The sequence below is a fragment of the Macaca fascicularis genome, chromosome 19, assembly GCF_037993035.2.
Source record: "Macaca fascicularis isolate 582-1 chromosome 19, T2T-MFA8v1.1".
In the NCBI taxonomy this organism is placed as follows: Eukaryota; Metazoa; Chordata; class Mammalia; order Primates; family Cercopithecidae; genus Macaca; species Macaca fascicularis.
Window position 1 is genome coordinate 53,035,059 of NC_088393.1, and position 26,748 is coordinate 53,061,806.

Sequence of the window (26,748 nt, forward strand, 5' to 3'; positions counted from 1 at the left end):
GACACCCTGCCTCAAAAAAAAAAAAAGTTCACATTTGTATATAGCACTCACATGTGCCAGACCCTGTCCCAAGAATTTTATATTTTAAATATTTGTATCATATTAATTTGTGTGGCCTTCAAGAAATTAATTTCACTGGGTCTCAGTTTTCTCATCTGCTATGTGGGGATAAATAACAACATATACTTCACATAATTGTTGTGAACATTCAACTTACAGAGTTATTTCTATTTCTTTTTGAGACAAGGTCTCACTCTGTCACCCAGGCTGGAGTACAATAGCATGATCACAGCTCGCTGCAGCCTCAACCTCCCAGGCTCAAGCAATCCTCCTGCCTCGGCCTCCCAAAGTATTGGGGTTACAGGTGTGAGCCACCGTGCCCAGCCAGAACACCCAGATTTTATACAAGCAAAGGAAAGACAACAAACCCTGCATCTGTGGTCCGAGAGTGCCTGGTATCCAAGCTAGAAACTAATAGATCACCTAGTCGTTCTCAGGTATGTGGGAGTCTTAGGAATGTGGGAGTCTAGCCAAATGGCTGCCCCTCTTCCAGCCTGAGTCTCTTCTGCAACAATCCTATCATACGCTTCTGGTGCTGGTGCGAGGGATGAGCTCAGGGTTTGGGCACACAGCTCAGGATGTATACGGAGGCTACACTGCTGCAATTCGCAGACTACATTACTGAGCTTTTGAGCTCAAAGTGGTCTGGGCTATTTATGGGTAACTTTCAGGGGTTGGCGGGAGGAACAAACCAATAAATAAAACATCCATGCATTCATCCAATAAACTTTTTTTTTTTTTTTTTGAGATGGGAGTCTTACTCTGTTGCCCAGGCTGGAGTGCAATGGCATGATCTCGGCTCACTGCAACCTCTGCCTCCCAGGTTCAAGCGATTCTCCTGCCTCAGCCTCCAGAGTAGCTGGCATTACAGGTGCACACCAACACGCCCAGCTAATTTTTGTATTTTTAGTAGAGACGGGATTTCACCATGTTGGTCAGGCTGGTCTCAAACTCCTGACCTTGTGATATGCCCACCTCGGTCTCCCAAAGTGCTGAGATTATAGGCATGAACCACCGCGCCCGGCCTCCAATAAACATTTATTGGGCACCTACGATGTTCCAGGCGCTGGTCTAGGCATTGGGGTTACAACAATGCACAAAACAGAAACTCTGAAGCTGACACGCTAGCTTCAAACGTTCCTTAAGTATCTTTATCCCCAATTTACGGTTGAGGAAACTGAGGTGTAGAGAGACCTTGGAGGTTTCCGAAATACTATTATGATGGCAGGTGCAGAGCCCTGGCAATCTCTTGATCCTGAAGCTCCCCTTCCAGCCTTAGAAACGGCAGGTTCAAGTCCCACTGGGAGACCAAAGCAGGGAGCGGCTCAGTTTCCCGGCTTGCTCAATTGGTAAGGCGTGATGGCCCTAAGCAGGCCTCAGTTGTCTCGTCCAGAGCAATGGGCAGCGACTCCTGCCCAACCCCTCCTGAGCGCCCAGCCTCCCTTTCCCGGCCGGCCCCGCCCCCGCGATCACGTGAGGCGTGGGGGTTTTCCCGTTCCCCAGGCGTGACGTCACGGCGGGGTGCAGACCAATGGGCGTGCAGGCCGGCGGCGCCGGGGAATTCCGCCGCCCCGCCCCCGCCCGCCGCCCGCCCGGCCCGGCCCCGCGCCCCGCGCAGCCCCGGGCGCCGCGCGTCCTGCCCGGCCTGCGGCCCCAGCCCTTGCGCCGCTCGCCCGACCCGCGATCGTCCACCAGACGGTGCCTCCCGGCCGCCCGGCCTGCCCGCGTGCATGCTTCGGTCTGGGCCAGCCTCTGGGCCGTCCGTCCCCACTGGCCGGGCCATGCCGAGTCGCCGCGTCGCCAGACCGCCGGCTGCGCAGGAGCTGGGGGCCCTGGGTAAGCGGGGCTGGGGTTCAGGAGAGGGGTCTGGGGCGGGGCTGGAGATGCGGGGATTCTGGCGGTCCCGGAGTAGTCTGGGGGTTCCTATGGGAGTCTAAGGGTTTCGCGGGGGCAGAGTGAGGGTTCCTGAGACACTGTATTAGGGCGTAGAAAGGAGGCAGAGGGTGATGGGGTACGGCCCGAGGTTCGAGCGAGGCGTCCCGCTGTAGAGTGAGAGGGGGCGGGGCCTGACCCTGAGGCAAAGAAGGGGGCGTGGCCTGACTCAGAGAAGGAGGAGCGAAAGCTGCTCTTGGGGGGCATAGGGGCGGGGCCCGGCCCAGAGAGGGAGAAGAGGGGCGGGATCCGACCGGGACTATGAGAAGAGGGCCGGGCCTGACTCAAAAAAGGAAGCAGGGCCCTGCGTGGAGTGGTGAGGGGGCGGGGCCTGGCCGTGAGGGCAGGAAGGGGGCGGGGCCTGAGTTGGCCAAAAGAAGGGGAAGGGGCGGGGCCTGACTCTGGCCGAGTGGAGGGGAAGGGCCTGTTACCCAAAAAAGCAGGGCGAGGCCTGACACAGAGAATGGGGAGGGGGTGGTGCTTGCCTCCAGACGGAGAAGGGGGGCCTTGACATTGAAAAAATAAAAAGTGGTCTGACCCTGACAGGAGGCTGTTTTTGTTTTTTTGTTTTTTTTTTCTTTTGAGATGGAGTCTCGCTCTGCCTCCCAGGCTGGAGTGCAGTGGCACGATCTCGGCTCACTGCAACCTCTGCCTCTCGGGTTCAAGCGATCCTCCTGCTTCAACCCCCCGAGTAGCTGGAATTACAGGTGCCCGCCGCCACACCCGGCTAGTTTTTGTATTTTTAGTAGAGACGGGATTTCACCATGCTGGTCAGGCTGGCCTCGAACTTCTGACCTCAGGTGATCCGCACGCCCCAGCCTCCCAAAGTGCTGGGATTACAAGCGTGAGCCCTTGCGTCCGGCGGGATGGGGACTTTTAAAACTGAGATTGAGATGGGGTACCCTCCAGGCCCAACTTTAAGGGAGAAAAGGAGCGGGCCCTGAGTGTGATGAAGGGTAGGGCGAACCACAGAAACTAAAGGCCAGGACCTGTCCATGATTTAGCCAGTAAGCCTGGCTAGACGCAGGGGGCAATCAGGGCAAGGGGCCTGATCCAGAGAAGAAGGGCTAAGAGAGAAAGGGGCGGGGCTTGCTTGGGAGATTCTCTGGTCCCCTGGCTGCCCTCTATCACCTCCTGAGACGTTCCTCCTTCTCTGCAGGGTCCCCCGACCTCTCTTCGCTCTCGCTCACCGTTTCCAGGAGCACAGGTGAGCAGCCCTCCACAGTTCCTGCCCACTTGCTCGTGCAGGATGGGGTTGTTTGGGGCTTCACGTGGTTCACCTCAGCTTTCCCCTGACAGACTGCATCTCTCCCTGCCAGTTGAGATGGGCCCTCTAGGTTTTCTTACCTCTTGGACTGTTAAGAGCGTGACAGGTGGCCAGGCGCGGTGGCCGAGGCGGGCGGATCACGAGGTCAGGAGGTCGAGACCATCCTGGCTAACACGGTGAAACCCTGTCTCTACTAAAAAATACATTAAAAAATTAGCCGGGCCTCGTGCGGGCGCCTGTAGTCCCAGCTACTCGGGAGGCTGAGGCAGGAGAATGGCGTGAACCCGGGAGGCGGAGCTTGCAGTGAGCCGAGATTGTGCCACTGCACTCCAGCCTGGGCGACAGAGCGAGACTCCGTCTCAAAAAAAAAAAAAAAAAAGACAAAGAGCGTGACAGGTAAAACTAACCACCTATCCATGCGCGAAGCCTTCTTTAGAGATTCGCTGTGGCTTAGCAGAAGGTAATCACTGCCATCCTGGGCTTTGGTTTACATACTGCTGTCACTGCCCCTCCCTGTGTGAATGTCTGCAAGTCAATTCCCCAGTCCAGGCCTCAGTTTTCCTCATCTGTAAGATGGACAGAATAACAGTGCTTCTCTTTCAGGGAGATTGAGAGTATTCAGTGAATTGATACAGATACACTTTCCAAGCAGTTTCTGGCACACAGTAAGGGCTCAATAAGTGTTAACTGTTCGTGGTATAATAATAACAACGATAATAATTATTATTAGTAAACAGTCTATAACAGTGGTTCTTTTTTAGTGTGTGTTTTTTTTGTGTGTTTTGTTTGTTTTTGTTTTTTGAGACGGAGTCTTGCTCTGTCACCTGGGCTGGAGTGCAGTGATGTGATTTTGACTTGCTGCAATCTCCACCTCCCGGGTTTAGCAATTCCCCTGCCTCAGACTCCTGAGTAGCTGGGATTACAGGCACTCACCACCACACCCCACTAATTTTTTGTTTTTCAGTAGAAACAGGGTTTCACCATGTTGGCCAGGCTGGTCTTGAACTCCTGACCTCAGGTAATCCGCCCGCCTCAGCCTCCCAAAGTGCTGGCCAGACAGTGGGTTTTTTTGTTTTTGTTTTTGTTTTTTTTTTTTTGAGAAGGAGTTTTGCTTTTGTTGCCCAGGCTGGAGTACAGTGGTGCAATCTTGGCTCACTGCAACCTCCATCTCCCAGGTTCAAGCGATTCTCCTGCCTCATCCTCCCAAGTAGCTGGGATTACAGGAATGAGCCATCATGGCCAGCTATTTTTTTTTTTTTTTTTTTTTAGTAGAGATGGGGTTCCTCTATATTGATCAGGCTAGTCTCGAACTCCTGACCTCAGGTGATCTGCCCGCCTTGGCCTCCCAAAGTGTTGGGATTACAGGCATGAGCCACTGCCCTCAGCCTCAGACGGTGGTTCTTAAACCATGTGCATCAAAATCATCCAGAGCACTGGTTAAAACATAATGTCGCCTGGTGTGGTGGCTCACACCTGTAATCCCAGCACTTTGGGAGGCCAAGGTAGGTGAATCACCTGAGGTCAGGAGTTTGAGACCAGGCTGACCAATATGGAGAAACACAATTTCTACTAAAAATACGAAATTAGCTGGGCGTGGTGGCACATGCCTGTAATCCCAACTATTCGGGAGGCTGAGGCAGGAGAATTGCTTGAACCTGGGAGGCGGAAGTTGCGGTGAGCCAAGATCATGCCATTGCACTCCATCCTGGGCAACAAGAGCGAAACTCCGTCTCAAACAAACAAACAAACAAAAAAACAGCCGGGTGTGGTGGCTCATTCCTGTAATCCCAGCGCTTTGGGAGGCCGAGACAGGCAGATCACAAGGTCAGGAGTTTGAGACCAGCCTGGCCAATATGTGGAAACCCCATCTCTACTAAAAATAATTTTTAAAAAATTAGCTGGGCGTGGTGGTGGGCGCCTGTAATCCCAGCTATTCGGGAGGGTGAGGCAGGAGAATTGCTTGAACCCGAGAGGTGGAGGTTGGAGTGAGCTGGGATCACGCCACTGCATTCCAGCCTGGGTGATAGAGCAAGAGACTCCGTCTCAGAAAAAACAACAAAAAAAACCATAATGTCCGGCCCCACCTCTCAAGTTTCTGATTCAGTAGGTTTGGGATGAGAAATTATTTGCATTTGTTTTTTTTTTTTTTTTTTTTTTTTCGAGACAGAGTCTCGCTCTGTTGCCCAGGCTGGAGTGCAGTGGCGCAATCTCAGTTTACTGCAAGCTCCGCCTCGCGGGCTTACGCCATTCTCCTGCATCAGCTTCCCGAGCAGCTGGGACTGCAGGTGCCCACCACCACGCCCGGCTAAGTTTTTAGTAGAGACGGGGTTTCACTGTGTTAGCCAGGATAGTCTCGATCCCCTGACCTCATGATCTGCCCACCTCGGCCTCCCAAAGTGCTAGGATTACAGGCGTGAGCCACTGCGCCCGACAGATTATTTGCATTTTTAGCAAGCTCCCAAGAGATGCCGAGAACTACTAGTCTGTAAAGTTCCCCAGCCAAAATTCATTGCTGCCCAAGGAAATGCAGAATCTCAACCAAATTATGACATTTTTTCTTATATACATTTGCTGGGATTTGGAGGGCAGGGATAGTCCTATTGTTGTGAATACTCAGTGGCTCCAGTTAGCTGGGTCTGGGCCTTTCTCTGGAGATATAATCTTGGGATGGACCCCAGTTCTGGCTTGGCCATGGAAGTGAGGCCGGTTCCCCAAAAGGTCTGCAAGTTTAGGGAGGATGGCATCAGGGACAGACACTGCCCAAGCAGTGGTCCTGGGCAGGAACAAGGCTGACACCTTTTTTTTGAGACAGAATCTCACTCTGTCACCCAGCCTGGAGTGCAGTGTCACAATCTCTGCTCACTGCAACCTCCGCCTCCCAGGTTCAAGCGATTTTCCTGCCTCAGCCTCCCGAGTAGCTGAGATTATAGGCACATGCCACCATGTCCAACTAATTTTTGTATTTTTAGTAGAGACGGGGTTTTGCCATGTTGGCCAGGCTGGTCTGGAACTCCTGGCCTCAAGCAATCTGCCTGCCTTGGCCTCCCAAAGTGCTGGGATTACAGGCGTGAGCCACCGCGCCTGTCCAAGGCCGAGACTTTTCTGGTCCAAAACCTAGATCTTTGGTTTCAAATGAGAGTTATTTCTGATGTCATCCAGTCAATATATATTTATTGTGTGCCTGTTCTGTACCTGGCCTTGTGCTGAGCAGTGCTGAGAACAGCCCTAGCCCTGGGGTTCCCTACCTAGATGGGGAGGCAGACACATATAAACAGTAAGTTAAATACGGGATTATAAAATGTGATAAGGGCTATGAAGAAAGCTTGGGGTCGGACCGGGCGCGGTGGCTCAAGCCTGTAATCCCAGCCCTTTGGGAGGCCGAGACGGGCGGATCACGAGGTCAGGAGATCGAGACCATCCTGGCTAACACGGTGAAACCCCATCTCTACTAAAAAATACAAAAAATTGCCGGGCGAGGTGGCGGGCGCCTGTAGTCCCAGCTACTCCAGAGGCTGAGGCAGGAGAATGGCGTAAACCCGGGAGGCGGAGCTTGCAGTGAGCTGAGATCCGGCCACTGCACTCCAGCCTGGGCGACAGAGCGAGACTCTGTCTCAAAAAAAAAAAAAAAAAAAAAGAAAGCTTGGGGTCAATGATATTTAACAGCAGGGTGAGGATACGAGAACTAGTGGGATAGAATGGGGAGGAAAATTCTCCCCTTTTTTTGGAGGCAGAGTCTCATTCTGTCACCTACACTGGAGTGTAGTGGTGTGATCTAGGCTTACTGCAACCTCTGACTCCCAGGTTCAAGCAATCCTCCTGCCTCAGCCTCTCAAACAGCTGGGATTCCAGGCGTGTGCCACCACACCCAGCTGATTTTTGTACTTTCAGAGAGACAGGGTTTCACCATGTTGGCCAGGCTGGTCTCAAAATCCTGACCTCCACTGATCCAGCCACCTCGGCCTCCCAAAGTGCTGAGATTACAGGCATGAGCCACTGTACCCGGCCAGAAAATCCCCTTCATTTTGAAGGGTCAGACATATGCTGGACCCTGGGGATACAACGAGGAGAGACAGACATTATTCCCACTCTTCAATGCTCCCAGTCTATAGGAGACAGGTATGAGTCAGTATAATGTGAGGTCATGTGACATCCTCATCAGAGCCATGAAAACGATAAAACAGGCCGGGCGTGATGGCTTATGTGTGTAATCCCAGCACTTCAGGGGGCCAAGGTGGGTGGGTCACCTGAGGTCAGGAGTTCAAGACCAGCCTGATCAACATGGCAAAACCTCATCTCTACTAAAAATACAAAAATTAGCTGGGTGTGGTGGCGCAAGCCTGTAATCCCAGCTACTCGGGAGGCTGAGGCAGGAGAATCACTTGAATCCACGAGACAGAGGTTGTGGTGAGCCGAGATTGCGTCATTGCACTTCAGCCTGGGTGACAAGAGCAAAGTTCCATCTTAAAAAAAAAAAAAAGAAATAAATAAATAAAATGATAAAAATAAAGGCACCTAACTTTAAGGGACTGGAATGGGGCATAAGGGGACTCTCTTGGATAAAATGGTCAGGGAAGAGCTGTCTAGGATGTGACATTTGACCAAGGACCTGAAGATGGAGGAGGAGGAAGTCATGCCATGCAAGGAACTGGGGGAAGAGCATTCAGGCAGAAACCAGCCTGTGCAAAGGCCGAGGCAGCACATACATAGTCAATTTCCTGCTCTCACATCTGCTCTCACATGGCCCATCCTGGCTGCCCCTGAATGATGGCAAGTCCATGTCAGGGGTAAGGGAGGAACTGCTATTTGAGCAGAAACTTGAATAATTTCCTGGCTAATAGAGGACTTGAGATAATATTAACCAAGCTTTCTGGAAGGTGTCGCATGGTCAGAACCTGTACTAAGCAGTTTACCTGTGTGATTCTGAATCCTCATGTTAGTTCCTGAGGTAGGAGCTCAGATCTCATTTTGTAGAGGAAGCTCAGAGATGGTAAGTGACTTGCCCAAGGCTGCACAGCCAGTGAGTAACAGCTGAGATTCAAATCAACTCTATGTGACTCTACACTCCATGCTCTAAAATCATTCCCATGGCCGGGCATGGTGGCTCACACCTGTAATCCCAGCACTCTGGGAGGCTGAGGTGGGTGGATCCCTTGAGGCCGGGAGTTCGAAACCAGCCTGGCCAACATGGTGAACGTCCGTCTCTCCTAAAAGTACAAAAATTAGCCAGGCATGGTGGTGCGAGACTCTATTCCCAGCTACTCAGGAGGCTGAGGCAGGAGAATCTCTTGAACCTGGGAGGCAGAGGTTGCAGTGAGCCGAGATCCTCTCGCTGCACTCCAGCCTGGGCAACAGAGCAACAGTCTGTCTCAAAAAAAAAAATAAATAAATAAAGAGAAGAGAGGAAAAGAAAAGAAAACCATGCTATCCAACTTCTCCATTTTACAGACAGATAAACTCGGCCCCTAGAAAGGAGGATTCTCTAGGACTTAAGTCCATACAACAGCATCTTACAAACCCTCTCCAGTAACAGCCAGCATTTGCATAGTGCCTACTATGTGGCAGTTCTAAATGCTTCCGATGTGCTCTTTAATTTTTAAAATTTTAAGGCTGGGCACAGTGGCTCATGCCTGTAATCCCAGCACTTTGGGAGGCCACGGTGGGTGAGTCACTTGAGATCAGGAATTCGAGACCAGCCTGGCCAATATGGTGAAACCCTGTCTCTACTAAAAATACAAAAAAGAAAAAAAAAAAAAATTAGTCGGGCATGGTGGCGTGCACCTGTAATCCCAGCTACTCAGGAGGCTGAGACACAAGAATCGCTTGAACCCGGGAGGCAGAGGTTGCAGTGAGCCAAGATTGCACCACTGTACTCCAGCCTGGGTGACAGAGCAAGACTCCATCTCAAAAAATAAAAAATAGGCCGGGCGTGGTGGCTCACGCCTGTAATCCCAGCACTTTAGGAGGCCAAGGTGTGCAAATCACAAGGTCAGGAGATTGAGACCAGCCTGACCAACATGGTGAGACATGTCTCTACTAAAAATACAAAAAAATTTTTTAAAAAAATAGCCGGGTGTGGTGGTTTGCGCCTGTAATCCCAGCTACTCGGGAGGCTGAGGCAAGAGAATCACTTGAACCCGGGAGGCGGAGGTTGCAGTGAGCCAAGATCGTGCCACTGCACTCCAGCCTGGGTGACGGAGCGAGAGTCCATCTCAAAAAAATAAAACTAAAATAAAATAAAATTTTAAATAAAAGTATCTTAGCCCAACAACATAGGCATTATTATTGTGCCCATTTTACAGATGAAGAAACCAAGGCACAAAAAGGTGAAGTAATAGGCTTATGGCCACACAACTAGAAAGTTGCAGAGCCAGGATTTGAACAGAGGCAGTGAACACAGAGCTCCAGCCACAGCCGCCCAGGACTCAGTCTCCCCCTACAGCCCGGGAGCCAAAGTCTAACTCTGTCTTTGGGTCCCCAGGTTCATCCAGCACAGATGCCTAAGAAGGATTTTCCCAGTTCAAGTTACTTGAGGTTGGCCCTGCCAGTGACTTAGAGTGTGTCCCTTCCTCTCTGCCAGCCTTAGTATCCCCATCTGCCAAGTGGGGGGGACCTTGGCACCCTACTGGCTTCACAGATCTCATGAGATAAGGGGTGCAGGAAAACTGCCTTTTAAGGGGCAAAGGTCTGGCTGCCAGGAGCCACTCCCTGAGAACAGAGGACAGATCTAGCAGCTGAGCAGGTTCACGTCTATAAATCCTCAGCCAGAGACCAGCGCAGGCAGCCCTGGGTGGGACACCTGGCTGCAGCTGCCTTCCTTTGCTGTGTGATTCTAAGGTTCACTGGTGGCCTCTGGGCTTCCCCTTGTCCTGTCTGTGGAATGATGGGAGGTTGGTTTCGATTCCTCCACGATTCTGTCAAGGGCTAAGCTTTCCTGGGGAGGTGAAAAGGGGCTTCCCTGAGGACCCAGCATTACTGTACCTCCTCCCTCAGGAAGCAGGGGTGAATCTGGGATTTTGGGTGGGCACTGTGGGAGGACAGGGCTGAGGTACAGAGCAAGAGGCTGCCTGGGTTCAGATCAGCCTCTTTGCATCTTTTTCATTGTTGTTTGTTTTTGAGACAGTCTCACTCTGTCGTCCAGGCTGGAGTGCAGTGACGCGATCTCAGCTCACTGCAAACTCTGCCTCCTGAGTTCAATCGATTCTCCTGCCTCAGCCTCCCAAGTAGCTGGGATTACAGGCGCCCACGACGACGCCCAGCTAATTTTTGTATTTTTAGTAGAGACCAGGTTTCACCATGTTGGCCAGGCTGGTCTCGAACTCCTGATCTCAAGTGATCTGCCCACCTCAGCCTCCCAAAGTGCTGGGATTACAGGCGTGAGCCACTGGGCCCGGCCACCTCTTTGTATCTTTAAACACCAGCCAGTGACCTCCAGGACCCTGGGGTGCACTTCAGGGAGGAAGCATACCCCAATTTGTTTGGAAATTTGGGCATCCACTTTTTCCTGGTGACAAGGCCCTTTTCTAGTGGGTTCCCAAAAAGACTTCAAAATCCCTGGTCTAAATGTTTTTTGGGAGGTATTTGACTTAGTTTGAGGATGCTGGGACCCCAACATTAGAGGTTGAAAGGATGGTAGCCCAGAAGGGAAGATGAGGTTTGGGGTTTAGTGCCCCAGCAAGTCAGAGCCCAGGGTTTCCCAGGACGGAGGAAGATGGAATGGTCACAGGAGGGACAGGGTTGGGGAATCTGTCTTAAAAGCTGAAAAGTTGTGACCACTTTCTGGACCTTACCTTTCTCTTTCTCTTTCTCTTCCTTCCACAGATGAATTGGGTGAGTATCACAGGGCAGGTTTGCGGGGAGGCTGAGGGACCCAGGTGCCTGCAGAAGGGGCCTTGGCCTTCCTTGTTCAGTGGGGGTGGGGGAGAGGTGTCACTGTGGGACTTCCAGGACTGTGGAGGGATTTGAACGAAGTCATGCTCCTAAGGTACTTAGCAGTGCTTGACACTTGGAAAACACTCAGCAGGCCAGGGGCCGTGGCTCATGCCTGTAATCCTGGCACTTTGGGAGGCAGAGGCAGGAAGACTGCTTGAGGCCAGAAGTTCAGGACTAGCCTGGGTAACACAGTGAGACCCCATCTCTACATGAAATTTTTTAAAATTAGGCAGGCATGATGGTGCACACCTGTAGTCCCAGCTGCTGGGGAGACTGAAGTAGGAAGATCACCTGAGCCTAGGAGGTCACCTCGGAGGCCGAGGCTGCAGTGAGCTATGATTGCACCACTGCACTGCAGCCTGGGCAGCAGAGCAAGACCTCGTCTCAAAAAGAAAACCAATTAAAATAATGCTATTAATCCCCTCAGGAGTACAGACAGACACTGTTCTAGGCCCTGGGGATTCAGCCATGAACAAAACTAAGTCCCTGCCCTCACAGAGCTGATAACCCAGTCGGGGAGACAGAGCAAAATGAATAGATGAGCAAGATCATGTTAGCCTGGGCTGAGAGCTGTGAAGAAAATAAACAGGACGAGGGAGAGCTGGCCTGGGGAAGACACATTAGGTCAGGCCTTTCTGAAGAGATAACATACGAGCTGAGACCAGGAGAAGCAGCCAGCATGGGTTGAATGGGGGACCGTGCGGAACAGGCAGTTGGAGGAGCAAGTTCTTTCTTATTTATTTAAGTTATTTTTTCAGACAGTCTTGCTCTGTCGCCCAGGCTGGAGTGCAGTGGTGCTATCTCAGCTCACTGCAACCTCCGCTTCCTAGGTTCAAGCAATTCTCCTGCCTCCTGTCTTCTGAGTAGCTGGGATTACAGGCATGCGCCACCACGCCCAGCTAATTTTTGTATTTATTGATTTATTTATTTAGAGATGGAATTTCGCTCTTGTTGCCCAGGCTGGAGTGCAATGGCACGATCTTGGCTCACTGCAACCTCCACCTCCCGGGTTCAAGTGATTCTCCTGCCTCTGCCTCCCGAGTAGCTGGGACTACAGGCACACATCACCATGCCCAATTGGTGTATATATATATATTTTTTTGTTTGTTTTGTTTTGTTTTGTTTTTTGAGACAGAGTTTTGCTGTGTCGCCCAGGCTGGGGTGCAGTGGCATGATCTTGGCTCACTGCAAGCTCCACCTCCCAGATTCACGCCATTCTCCTGCCTCAGCCTCCTGAGTAGCTGGGACTACAGGCGTGTGCTACCACGCCTGGCTAATTTTTTTTATTTTTAGTAGAGACAGGGTTTCACTGCGTTAGCCAGGATGGTCCGAATCTCCTGACCTCGTGATCCACCAGCCTTGGCCTCCCAAAGTGCTGGGATTACAGGCGTGAGCCCCTGCGCCCGGCCTATTATTTATTTATTTAGAGACGGAGTCTTGCTCTGTCGCCTAGGCTGGAGTGCAGTGGCGCCATCTTGGCTCACTGTAATGTCCGCCTCCTGGGTTCAAGCTGTTCTCCTGCCTCAGCCTCCCGAGTAGCTGGGATTACAGACGTGGGAGACCATGTGGGCTAATTTTTGTAGAGACGGGGTTTCACTACGTTGGCCAGGCTGGTCTCGAACTCCTGACCTCTATTGATTCACCCACCTCGGCCTCCAAGGTGCTGGGATTACAGGCGTGAGCCACCGCATCTGGCCTCCCTGACTGTGTGTGTGTGTGTGTGTGTGTGTGTGTGTGTGTGTGTGTGTGAGATAAATGGGATGGAAAATGTCTTGGGGGTAATCAAGCGTTTTTTTTGTTTTGTTTTTTTTTTTTTAATTTTTAAAGAATCGGAGTCACCACCCGTTTTTTCTTCTCCCGCAGAGATAATCGATGAGTACATCAAGGAGAACGGCTTCGGCCTGGACGGGGGGCAGCCGGGCCCGGGCGAGGGGCTGCCGCGCCTGGTGTCTCGCGGGGCGGCCTCGCTGAGCACGGTCACCCTTGGCCCCGTGGCGCCCCCAGCCACGCCGCCGCCCTGGGGCTGCCCCCTGGGCAGGCTGGTGCCGCCCGCGCAGGGCCCAGGCCCGCAGCCGCACCTGGTTATCACCGAGCAACCCAAGCAGCGCGGAATGCGCTTCCGCTACGAGTGCGAGGGCCGCTCGGCCGGCAGCATCCTTGGGGAGAGCAGCACCGAGGCCAGCAAGACGCTGCCCGCCATAGAGGTGGGCCCGGCGAGCGGCCCCGGGCGGGTGGGACTGGGTCTTCCCCTGCACCCTGGAGCCATCCGCATGCATTTATACGTTTATTTGATGGTGGCTGATATTACTGTTATTGGTGGACCAGATATTAATTATACTATCACCTGGCCTGGAATCCAAAATATTCAGAAAAAAGAAGGGGTCGGACATTTGGCTGGGCACGGTGGCTCACCCCTGTAATCCCAGTACTTTGGGAGGCCGAGGCGGGCGGATCCCCTGATGTCAGGAGTTCGAGACCAGCCTGGCCAACATGGTGAAACCCTATTTGTACTAAAAGTACACAAATTAGCCGGGTGTGGTGGCACAATCCCAGCTATTTAGGAGGCCGAGGTGGGAGGATCACCTGAGCCCAGGGAGGTGCAGGCCGCCGTGAGCTAAGATTGCACCACTGCACAGCAGTCTGAGTAACAGAGTAAGACCTTGTCTCAAAAAAAAAAAAAAAAAAGAAAAAGAAAAAATGAAGGTAGTGCACGGTGCGGTGGCTCAGGCTTGTAATTCTAGCACTTTGGGAGGTTGAGGCAAGCGGATCACTTGAGATCAGGAGTTCTAGATGAGCCTGGGCAAGATGGCAAAACCCCATTTCTAGAAAAAATATAAAAATTAGCCAGGCATGGTGGCACATGGCTGTAGTCCTAGCTACATGGTAGGACTGAGGTAGGAGGATCGCTTGAGCCTAGGATGTCAAGGCTACAGTGAGCCAAGATTGCACCACTGCATTCCAGCCTGGGCAACAGAGCAAGACCCTGCCTCAATTAAAAAACAAATATATATATATATATATATATACACATACACACTGGAAGTAAAAAACGCAAAGGTGATTACTTTTGGCAGGGTATTAACATGTTAATAAGGTACAGGTAAGTTTTTTTGTTTTTTTTTTTTTTTTGAGATGGAATCTTGTTCTGTTGCCCAGGCTGGAGTGCAGTGGTGTGATCTCGGCTCACTGCAACCTCCATCTTCTGGGTGCAAGCGATTCTCCTGCCTCAGCCTCCCGAGTAGCTGGGATTACAGGTCCACCACCGCACCTGGCTAATTTTTGTATTTCTTAGTAGAGATGTGGTTTTGCCTTGTTGGCCAGGCCGGTCTTGAACTCCTGACCTAAAGTGATCCACATGCCTTGGCCTTCCAGAGTGCTGGGATTACAGGTGTGAGCCACCATGCCTGGCCTCTTTGGTGTCTGTTAATCTGGATCTGTTCTTCAATCTGTCTTTGTGTTTCGTGACATGAACACTTGTGGAGAACAGGATGGATGTTTTGTAGAATGTCCCACATTCTGAGGCCAGGTGTTGTGGCTCATGTCTGTAATCCTAGCACTTTGGGAGGCCGAGCGAGGCAGGCGGATCACCTGAGGTCGGGAGTTCGAGACCACTCTGGCCAACATGGAGAAACCCCGTCTCTACTGAAAATACGAAATACAGGGCATGGTGGCATACGCCTGTAATCCCAGCTACTGATGCAGGAGAATCACTTGAATCCGGGAGGCAGAGGTTGTGATGAGCCAAGATCCTGCCATTGCTTTTCAGCCTGAGCGACAAGAGTGAAACTCCTTCTAAAAAAGAAAAATAACGCCTGTAATCCCAGCACTTTGGGAGGCTCAGGCGGGCGGATCACGAGGTCAGGAGATCGAGACCATCCTGGCTAACACGGTGAAACCCTGCCTCTACTAAAAATACAAAAAATTAGCCAGGTATGGTGGTGGGCGCCTATAGTCCCAGCTACTCCGGAGACTGAGGCAGGAGAATGGCGTGAACCCGGGAGGCAGAGCTTGCAGTGAGCTGAGATCTGGCCACTGCACTCCAGCCTGGGCAACAGAGCGAGACTCCCTCTCAAAAACAAAACAAAAAACAAACAAAAAAGAATGTCCCACATTCTGGGTTTGTTGCCTGTTTCCAGATTAGGTCAGGTTATGCATTTTTGGCAGAAACACTCCAGCAGTGATGCTGTGGCCTTCTCAGTGTCTCACATCAAGGGGCGTGGGATGTTGTTAGTCCCAATATTGGTGATGCTGAGTTGGATCCTGCAGCTAATGTGGTGATGATCAGGTCTCTCCATGATAAAGATACAACTTTCCCTTTGTAATGAATTAGTAAGTTATCTATGAGATGATACTCTGAGACTGTATTATCCCATGTTTAACTGTATTCCCCAACTTTTAATTTCTAAGGCGTTTTTTTGGAGACAGGGTCTCTCTCTGTCACACAGTCTGGAGTAAAGTGGCACAAGCACAGCTCACTGCTGCGTCCACCTCCCAGGCAAGAGATCCTCCCACCTCAGCCTCCTGAGTAGCTGGGACTACAGGTGCGTGCCACTGTACCTGGCTAATTTTTGTATTTTTTTGAAGAGTCGGCATCTCGCCATATTGTCCAGTCTGGTCTTGAGCTTCTGGCCTCAAGCAATTCTCCCACTTTGGCCTCCCAAAGTGCTAGAATTACATGTGTGAACCACCACACCGGCCTAATTTCTAAGTCTTTCCAGGCAGTTATTCTGGCTGGCTCAGAGTTTTGTTTTTTTGTTTGTTTGTTTGTTTTTTATGAAATCTTGCTCTGTCACCCAGGCTGGAGTGCAATGGTGCAATCTCAGCTCACTGCAACCTCTGCCTCCTAAGTTCAAGCGATTCTCCCTTATCAGCCTCCCAAGCAGCTGGGATTACAGGCACATGCCATGAGGCCTGGCTAATTTTTTGTACTTTTAGTAGAGACGGGGTTTCACCCTGTTGGCCAGGCTGGTCTTGAACTTCTGACCCCAAGAGATCTGTCTGCCTCGGCCTCCCAAAGTGCTGGGATTATAGTTGTGAGCCACCACGCTCGGCCCCCAGAGTTGGTTTTTATTTCCAAGATTTAGAATGGTAAATGCCTAACCATAGGGAATGACCTGTCTCCAAATCTGGATTCAGGATTTTTTTTTTTTTTTTTTTTTTTTTGAGACAGAGTCTTGCTGTGTTGCCCAGGCTGGAGTGCAGTGGTGCGATCTCAGCTCACTGCAACTTCCACCTCCCGGGTTCAAGCGATTCTCCTGTCTTAGCCTCCCAAGTAGCTGGGATTACAGGTGTGCGCCACCATGCCCAGCTAATTTTTTAATTTTTAGTAGAGACAGGGTTTCACCATGTTGGCCAGGCTGATGTCAAACTCCTGCCCTCAGGTGATCCACCTGCCTCGGCCTCCCAAAGTGCTGGGATTACAGGTGTGAGCCACCACGGGTGGCCTGGATTCAGGATTTTTATCCCCATCTTCAGAGTAGGAAACTGAGGTTAAAAGAGGGGCAGTTACCTGCACAGGGCACACAGCAAGTTTACTCTAGTAATTGGCGCTGTTTAGTAATTACCGCCATTTGCTGAGTGCTTCCGTGTACCAGGTACTTTGCATACTATGGATACCTATTTTACAAATAAAGACAGTAAGACCTGAGAGGTTTATCTTGTAGATGGCCAGTGGTAGAGCCTGGATTTGGTGCCAGGTCTGACTTATTCTAAAGCCTAATGGGCCAGGCATGGTGGCTCATGCCTGTGATCCCAGCACCTTGGGAGGCTAAGGCAGGAGGATCACTTCAGGCAAGGAGTTCAAGACAAGCCCAGGTGACATGGCAAGATGCCCGTCTCTATAAAAACAAAAAAAGTTAGCTAGGTGTGGTGGCTTGTGCCTGGGGTCCCAGCACCGTGGGAGGCTTAATGGGGAGGATTGCCTGAGCCTGGGAAGTGGAGGCTGCAGTGAGCCATGATCACACCACTGCACTCCAGTCTGGGTGATAGAGCAAGATGCTGTCTCAAAAAAAAAAAAAAAAAACTAAAGTCTAATGTCTTTTCCACAGTCCCAACTGACATCTCAAGGATGAAAAGCTTTCAGTCCTGGAGTCTGCGTGAGTCCTGAGACTGTTGACTCTAAGCTTTTCAGAATTTCCTAATATTACAGCAGGGAGCTGGTTAAATGAATGGTTTTAACAGTATCTGACCCACTGAGATTTGTAGACAATATTACCTACCTCTCCTCACAGTCACTCCCAAAGTCCATATTTTATTTTATTATTATTATTATTATTATTATTATTATTTTGAGAGGGAGTCTCGCTCTGTCGCCCAGGCTAGAGTGCAGTGGTATGCAACCTCCGCCTACTGAGTTCAAGCACTTCTCCTGTCTCAGCCTCCCAGGTAGCTGAGATTACAGGTGCCTGCCACTAGGCCCAGCTAATTTTTGTATTTCTAGTAGAGATGGGGTTTCACCATGTTGGCCAAGCTGGTCTCGAACTCCTGACCTCAAGTGATCTGCCTGCCTGGGCCTCCCACAGTGCTGGGATTACAGGCATAAGCTGCTGCACTTGGCCAAAACTCCATATTTTATACCAAACTGTAGTATAAAAAAGAAAAAGAAAAGGAAATCAATACAGCCTATATAATCACATTTATTTCAATATGTAAATGCCCCACAGGATATATGAGGAAGGTGGCAGTTGTTTGTGACTATATATAGGCTCCTTGTTAATGCCGTGGCCACAAATGCAGCCTGACCCAGCTGCGCAGACTTGGTGACTTAAATGTCACACGTGCAGGGTTGCGGTTGGTGAGGGGATTTTCCAAAGTGGCGAACAACTCTTGGTCTAAACAATTAGCGTGCTGGTTGCAATCCTTGAAAATTCGGTGGGTATTACAGTTATAGGAAACTCAAGGCTGGGTGACAAAGTTAGACTTCATCTCAAAAAAAAAAAAAAATTATGGGAAAGAATATTATTTGTGTCAAACAGAGCAAGGGCCAGGTGTGATGCATGCCTGTAAGCCCAGCAGTTTGGGAGGCTAAGGTGGAAGGATTGCTTGAGTCTGGGAGGCGGAGGTTGCAATGAGCTGAGATCATGCCATTGCACTCCAGCCTGGGCGAGATCCTGTCTCAAAAAACAACCAACCAACCAACTCAACAGCAATAGAGCACGTTTCTGGGATCTGATCATTTTAAACAGGTTTCTTACTGACTTGAATCTTTGGCGGGATATTCAGAAGCCTTGCTGGATGTGGGATGGCTGTGCGGGACTGTCTCTGGTATTATAAACTGTCCAGTGTATATGGTCCTGTCTACTTGCGGTGGGGTCCACATCACAGTGTCAACCAGCCACCCCCAAAATGCCATTTTTCCCCTAGGGGGCAGCACTCCACCACTGAGACCAATAGTTAATGGTATTTTAGAGGCTTGGGCTTTAGAAGTTCAGAGAGTCTTTGATGCCAGCAGGGCTGAGCCGGTGACTCAGAGATGCCAAGTGGGACTGGCCCTATCTAACGGGGCTGGTTTTTATTTGCTGCTGCCTGCGGCTGCTGAGCAAAAATTCTGGCTTCATTTGCTAAAACCTCATTTAAAAAAAAAAAAAAATCTGGGGAGGCTGAGGTGGGCGGAGCACCTGAGATCAGGAGTTTGAGGGCCCGGAGGCTGAGATCACACCATTGCACTCCAGCCTGGACAACAGAGCGAGAATCTGTCTCAAAAAAAAAAAAAAAAAAAAAAAAAAAAAAAAAAAAAAAACTCTGGAAATCTGAAATAACGTGATGTCTTATAATTTTAATTGTGGGCTCCAAGTTTTCCTTTTTTAGTTGGAAAAAAAAGTTTTAGTTTTTTCCTGTCTAGTTTTTGTTTTATTTTATTGAGGTATAATTGATGTAAGAAAAATTGCACATACTTAATTTATACATTTTGATAAATTTGTTATTATTCCTTTTTTTTTTTTTTTGAGACAGAGTTTCGCTCTTGTTGCCCAGGCTGGAGTGCAATGGGCCAATCTCAGCTCACTGCAACCTCCGCCTCCCGGGTTCAAGCGATTCTCCTGCCTCAGCCTCCCGAGTAGCTGGGGTCAGGCTTATGCCACCATGCCCTGCTAATTTTGTATTTTTAGTAGAGACAGGATTTCTCCATGTTGGTCAGGCTGGTCTCGAATTCCCGACCTCAGGTGATTGGCCCACCTCAGCTTCCCAAAGTGCTGGGATTATAGGTGTGAGCCACCACACTCGGCTGAAAGGTGAGTGCCTTTCATCTATATTCACCAGTTGACATTTTGCCACATTTGCTATGTCTCTTTTTTTGTCTCCGCACAGGCAAATATACACACACAGATAGATACATTTTTATTTTGTTTTGAAACAGGGTCTTGCTCTGTTGCCCAGGCTGGAGTGCAGTGATGCAATCACAGCTCACTGAAGCCTGGTCCTTCAGGGTTCAAGCATTCCCACCTTAGCCTCCTGAGTACCTGGGACTACAGGTGCATTCCACCACACCTGGCTAATTTTTGTATTTTTAATAGAGATGGGGTCTGACCATGTCGCCCAGGCTGGTCTTGAACTCCTGTGCTGAAGCAACCTACCTTCCTTGGCCTCCGAAAAGTGCTGGGATTACAGGTGTGAGCCACCATGCCTGGCCCACACATTGTTTTTTTGATGAATCATTTACAAATGAATGGTAGCCATCATGCTACTTCACCCCTAAATCGTTCAGTATGCATCTCCTAATAATAAGCTCCTCTGTAGCTACAATCTCATTAATCACCCCTAGGAAAATCAGTAATCCCGTCAAATCATGTAATAAATATACAGTCCATATTTCAATTTCCCAATTGTTCCCAAAATGTGTTTTATTGTTATTTCTTCCTCCTCAATCCAGGATCTAACCAAGGATCATGTTGCCTTTGGTTGTCCTATCTCATTAGTCTCTTTCCTTCTCCCTTTATTTATGTATTTATGTATTTACTTATTTTTTGAGAAAGAGTCTTGCTTTGTCACCCAGGCTGGAGTGCAATGGCATGATCTGGGCCCACCACAACCTCCATCTCCAGGGTTCAAGTGATTCTCCTGCCTCAGCCTCCCGAGTAGCTGAGACTACAGGCATGCGCCACCACTCCCAGCTAATTTTATATTTTTAGTAGAGACAGTGTTTCTCCATGTTGGTCAAGCTGGTCTCAAACTCCCGACCTCAGGTGATCCACCCACCTCAGCCTCCCAAAGTGCCGGGATTACAGGCGTGAGCCACTGTGTTCAGCCCTTCTCTCCTTTTTTAAAAAATTAAGCTACAGTTGATCATATATAGTCAAGATTAAAGCTCTGAATTTTTATATTTAATGTATACATATGTAGTTTACACAGTGTAATTACCTACGACCTAGGCACCCAGGTCACAATACATAATTTATTATTTCTCTCTCTCTCTCTTTTTTCTTTCTTTTTTGAGACAGGGTCTTTGTCACCCAGGCTGGAATGCAGGGGCACGATCTGGGCTCATTGCAACCTCCACGTCTCAGGTTCAAGCGATCCTCCCGCCTCAGCTTCCAGAGTAGCTGGGGTTATAGACGCCTGTCACCACGTCTGGCTAATTTTTTTTTTTTTTTTTTTTTTTGAGGCGGAGTCTCGCTCTGTCGCCCAGGCTGGAGTACAGTGGCCGGATCTCAGCTCACTGCAAACTCCGCCTCCTGGGTTCACGCCATTCTCCTGCCTCAGCCTCCCGAGTAGCTGGGACTACAGGCACCCGCCGCCACGCCCGGCTAATTTTTTGTATTTTTAGTAGAGACAGGGTTTCACCGTGTTCCTCAGGATGGTCTCGATCTCCTGACCTCGTGATCCACCCGCCTTGGCCTCCCAAAGTGCTGGGATTATAGGCGTGAGCCACCACGCCCGGCCAAGTTTTGTATTTTTTATAGAGACGGGTTTCACTATGTTGCCCAGGCTGTTCTTGAACTCCTGGGCTCAAGCAGTCCTCCCACCTCAACCTCCTAAAATACTGGGATTACAAGTGTGAGCCACTGTGCCTGGTCCATCATTTGTTGTCTTTTAACCCCAAATGTGGCACCTATCTTTTTTGGGGGGGGGGATGGAGTCTTGCTCTGTCACCCAGGCTGGAGTGCAGGGGCGCCATCTCGGCTCACTGCAAGCTCCGCCTCCCGGGTTCACACCATTCTCCTGCCTCAGCCTCCCGAGTAACTGGGACTACAGGCGCCCGCCACCACGCCCAGCTAATTTTTTGTATTTTTAGTACAGACAGGGTTTCACCGTGTTAGCCAGGATGGTCTCGATCTCCTGACCTCGTGATCTGCCCGTCTTGGCCTCCCAAAGTGCTAGGATAACAGGCGTGAGCCACTGCGCCCGGCCATGCCACCCATCTTTATAGTCTTCTGTGACACTGAAATTTTCACATGGTGGCTCATGCCTGTCATCCCAGCGCTTTGGGAGGCCAAGGCAGGCAGATCACTTGAGTTCAGGAGTTTGAGACCAGCCTGGACAATGTAGCAAAATCCCGTCTCTACTGAAAACACAAAAATATATAGCCGGGCATGGTATTGTGCGCCTGTAGTCCCAGCCACTCAGCAGGCTGAGGCAGAAGAATCCCTTGAGCCTGTAGGCGGAGGTTGCAGTGAGCTGAGATCTCCTGCCACTGCATTGTAGCTTGGGTGACAGAGTGAGACCCTGTCTGGAAGAAAAAAAAAGAAAAGCCTGGGTGGCCTAAAAAGGCAACCTGTAGGGCAGATATTATATGAGGCCCCCCAGTTCATCAGTTGGAAGCTTCTGGTTTAGGATATCAAAGTGGCTTTTTTTTTTTTTTTTTTTGTACAAACTCTGTCACCCAGGCTGGAGTGCACTGTCAAGATCTCGGCTCACTGCATCCTCTGCCTCACAGGTTCAGGTGATTCTCCCGCCTCAGCCTCTCGAGCAGGTGGGATTACAGGAATGCACCACCATGCCCGGCTAATTTTTGTATTTTTAGTACAGATGGGGTTTCACCATGTTAGCCAGGCTGGTCTGGAACTCCCGACCTCAGGTGATCTGCCCGCCTCAGCCTTCCGACGTGCGGGGATTACAGGCACGAGCCACCTCGCCTGGCCCAAAGTGTTCTTAAGCAAACACATTCCATCATCCTGGTCGGGGTAGAAGGTTGGAGAGCTCCCGACAGATGACCCAGTGGGGAGAGGGTTGGGGAGCTGCCAAGGGAGGCAGGCCCCAAGGAGTTTGGATGGGTGCGGGCATCTGTGATGGGAGCTCCACAGAGCACTTCTCTTCCTGCAGCTCCGGGATTGCGGAGGGCTGCGGGAGGTGGAGGTGACTGCCTGCCTGGTGTGGAAGGACTGGCCTCACCGAGTCCACCCCCACAGCCTCGTGGGGAAAGACTGCACTGACGGCGTCTGCAGAGTGCGGCTCCGGCCTCACGTCAGCCCCCGGCACAGGTACCCACCCGCTGATCTCCAACCTCTCGTCCTTGATTATGGAGATTCTGAGTGGCTGGAGATCGCACATAAAACCTTAGAGCAGAGGGCAGCTTGGGTACACCCTCCCCACTGCCTCTCCTAGGTGGGGAAACAGGCCTGGGGACAGTAGAGAGCCTCACCTAGGCTGGGAGCCCTGCCACACACAGATTCACATACATTTTATTCTTATTTTGTAGAGGAAGAAACTGAGGCTCAGAGAGGGTAAGGAGCACAGATAATTGATGGCAGAGCTGGGATTTGACTGCAGACCTGACTTAACTGCAAGGCCTGCTCTTTCTCTTACTGTACAATTTATCTTTTTTTTTTTTTTTTTGAGATGGAGTTTTGCTCTTGTTGCCCAAGCTAGAGTGCAATTGCGTGATCTCAGCTCACTGCAACCTCTGCTTCCCAGATTCAAGTGACTCTCCTTCCTCAGACTCCTGAGTAGCTGGTATTACAGGTGCGCGACACTATGCCCAGCTAATTTTTTGTATTTTTAGTAGAAACGGGGTTTCACCTTGTTGGCCAGACTGGTCTTGAACTCCTGACCTCAGGTGATCCTCCCAGCTCGGCCTCCCAAAGTGCTGGGATTACAGGCATGAGCCACCGTGCCGGCCTTTTCTTTCATTTTAAAGCAGAAGCACTGTATAACTTTTATTTTGCATATGTCCACAAATGCTCACACAACATACAGTGGCTACATCTAAAACTTTGAGCATTTTTTCTTTCTTTCTTTTTTTTTTTTTTGAGATGGAGTCTTGCTCTGTGCCCAGGCTAGAGTACAGTGGCCGGATCTCAGCTCACTGCAAGCTCCACCTCCCGGGTTTACGCCATTCTCCTGCCTCAGCCTCCCGAGTAGCTAGGACTACAGGCTCCCGCCACCTCGCCCGGCTAGTTTTTTGTATTTTTTTTTAGTAGAGACGGGGTTTCACCATGTTAGCCAGGATGGTCTCGATCTCCTGGCCTCGTGATCCGCCCGTCTCGGCCTCCCAAAGGTCTGGGATTACAGGCTTGAGCCACCGCGCCCAGCCAGCATTTTTTCATAGTGCAAAGAGACAGAAAGATAGTGACACACTTCACTGTGTTGCGCTGACTTTGGGCAGAGCCCTAAAGGCAGCACACACTTCAGAGGTAGGGCTGAGTATTGCTCACGCTCAAGTCCTGAAGATTTAATTTTAGTGATTTTTAGACTGAGTGAAAATGTCAGTTCTGAGAGCAGAGATCTTGTCTCTTACGTTCCCTGCTGTATTACCAGTGTCCAGCACAGTAACTGGCACATAGTAGGTGCTCAGGAAATATTTGTGGAATGAATGAATACTGCCATGTTATGCAGTTTACACTCCCATCAGTAATGGGTGAGAGCACCTGATTCTCCACAACCTCACCGGCACAAGGTATTATGAAACATTTTGATTTTTGCTATTTTGATGAGTGCTCCAAAACAAAGGCATCTCATTGGTGTTTAATTTGCAGGTTTTTTTTCTTTCTTTCCTTCCTTCCTTCTTTCCTTCTTTTTTTTTTTTTTTTTGACAGAGTCTCACTCTGTTCCCCAGGCTGGAGTGCAATGGCGTGATCTTGGTTCATTGCAATCTCTGCCTCCTGGGTTCAAGCGATTCTCCTGCCTCAGCCTCCCAAATAGCCGGGATTACAGGCGCCAGCCGCCACACCTGGCTAATTTTTGTATTTTTAGTTTCACCATGTTGGTCAGGCTGGTTTGGAACTCCTGACCTCGTTATCCACCCGCCTCGGCCTCCGAAGGTGCTGAGATGACAGGCGTGAGCCACCACACCTGGCCCCACGGTTTTCTTATTAAAGATGAAGTTGGCCAGTGTTCTCATGTGGTAAAGATGAGGCATGTTCTGGGTCTTCTCAAGAATCCTTGACATACTTATTTTAATTTTTTGAGACAGATTCTTGCTCTGTCACCAGGCTGGAGTGCAGTGGCATGATCTCAGCTCACTGCAACCTCCACCTCCAGGGTTCAAGCGATTCTCCTGCCTCAGCGTCCTGAGAAGCTGGGATTTCAGGCACGCGCCACCACACTGAGCTAATTTTTGTATTTTTAGTAGAGACAGGGTTTCACCAAGTTGGCCAGGATGGTGTCGGTCTCTTGACCTGATTTGCCCATCTCAGCCTCCCAAAGTGCTGGGATTACAGATGTGAGCCACAGTGTCTGGCCAAAAGGTTTATTCTATTTATTTTTTTATTGTTTGAGATGGAGTCTATCTCTGTTGCCCAGGCTGGAGTGCAGTGGTGCGATCTCAGCTCACTGCAACCTCTGCCTCCCGGGTTCAAGTGATTCTTCCGCCTCAGCCTCCCGAGTAGCTGGGATTACAGGCATGCACTACTGTGCCAGCTAATTTTTGTATTTTTAGTAGAGACAGGGTTTCACCATATTGGCCATGCTGGTCTTGAACTACTGACCTCGTGATCCTCCTGCCTCGGCCTCCCAAAGTGCTGGGATTACAGGCATGAGCCACCACGCTGGCCTTCAAAGAGGTTTAAACCCCAGACCCTTTCTAATGCTGGGACCCCTGGGCTTGGGATGTCAGCCCCTGAGAGCCTGAGCCCCACAGCAGCATCTGCCGGAGCCCTCCTGCAGGTTAGGGCCACACCTGCCTGCTCACGAGCACTCCTCTCCCTGCCCCATCATCCCCTCAGTTTTAATAACCTGGGCATCCAGTGTGTGAGGAAGAAGGAGATTGAGGCTGCCATTGAGCGGAAGATTCAACTGGGCATTGACCCGTACAATGGTGAGCCCCCTGCCTGACCTGACCATCATGCGTCCTCCCAAAGCCCTTGCCTTCTGTGCTCACCCTGGTCCCCTCACCACTCCAGGCCGCACCGTCTCCTCTAGCCCCATCCCTTCCCCATTCCCCTGTACCCCAAAGAGGGTCTCCACTTCCCACCCTCAGCCTCCCCATATCTCCCCCGACAGCTGGGTCCCTGAAGAACCATCAGGAAGTAGACATGAATGTCGTGAGGATCTGCTTCCAGGCCTCATATCGGGACCAGCAGGGACAGATGCGCCGCATGGACCCTGTGCTTTCCGAGCCCGTCTACGATAAGAGTGAGTTGAGAGTGCTGTGGCCGTTAGGATTGCCCTTGGCTGCAGGTGTCAGAATATCCCGCTTACAGAGGCATGAGTGGCTCAGGTGCTGTGGCTCACGCCTGTAATCCCAACACTTTGGGAGGTCAAGGTGGGAAGACTGCTTGAGCCCAGGAGTTCAAGACTAGCCTGGGCAACTTGGCAAAACCCTGTCTCTATAAAAAAATTTAAAATTAGCGGCTGGGCGCGGTGGCTCACGCCTGTAATTCCAGCACTTTGGGAGGCCGAGGTGGGCGGATCAAGAGGTCAGGAGATCGAGACCACCCTGGCTAACACGGTGAAACCCCGTCTCTACTAAAAATACAAAAAATTAGCCTGGCGTGGTGGCGGGCGCCTATAGTCCCAGCTACCCGGGAGACTGAGGCAGGAGGATGGCGTGAACCCAGGAGGCAGAGCTTGCAGTGAGCCCAGATAGCACCACTGCACTCCAGCCTGGGTGACAGGGCGAGACTCCGTCTCAAAAAAAAGAAAAAAAATTAGCTGGGTGGTCAGGCACGGTGGCTCATGCCAGTAATCCCAGCACTTTGGGAGGCCGAAGCAGGCAGGTTACCTGAGAAGTCAGGAGTTTGAGACCAGCCTGGCCAACATGCCAAAATCCTGTCTCTACTAAAAATACAAAAATTAGCTGGGCGCAGTGGCAGGCAACTGTAATCCCAGCTACTCAGAAGGCTGAGGCAGGAGAATTGCTTGAACTCAGGAGGCGGAGGTTGCAGTGAGCTGAGATCGTGTCACTGCGCTCCAGCCTGAGCAACAGAGTGAGATTCCGTCTCAAAAAAAAAAAAAAAAGCTGTGCATGGTGGCATGCACCTGTAGTCCCAGCTACTTGGGAGGCTGAGGTGGGAAGATTGCTTGAGCCCAGGAGGTTGAGGCTGCAGTGAGCTGTGATCATGCCACTGCAGTCCAGCCTGGGCAACAGAGCAAGACTGTAATCCCAACACTTTGGGAGGCTGAGGTGGGTGGATCACTTGAGGTCAGGAGACCAGCCTGGCCTATGTGGTAAAATTCTGTCTCTACTA

At 50.6% G+C, this 26,748-nt stretch overlaps 1 protein-coding gene across 2 annotated transcripts in view; it reads left to right on the forward strand.

The window, feature by feature from the left end:
- Nucleotides 1-1,646: 1,646 nt before the first annotated feature.
- Nucleotides 1,647-26,748, forward strand: part of RELB (RELB proto-oncogene, NF-kB subunit) — a 42,425-nt gene continuing 17,323 nt past the window's right edge. For both annotated transcript variants that reach the window (XM_045380828.3, XM_065535629.2), the window contains exons 1-6: nucleotides 1,647-1,896; nucleotides 3,152-3,199; nucleotides 13,052-13,392; nucleotides 22,445-22,602; nucleotides 25,285-25,376; nucleotides 25,562-25,693. In XM_045380828.3, coding sequence (XP_045236763.1) covers nucleotides 1,791-1,896; nucleotides 3,152-3,199; nucleotides 13,052-13,392; nucleotides 22,445-22,602; nucleotides 25,285-25,376; nucleotides 25,562-25,693 — 877 coding nt within the window. In that variant the 5' untranslated portion in view covers nucleotides 1,647-1,790. The remainder of the gene's footprint in view (nucleotides 1,897-3,151; nucleotides 3,200-13,051; nucleotides 13,393-22,444; nucleotides 22,603-25,284; nucleotides 25,377-25,561; nucleotides 25,694-26,748) is intronic.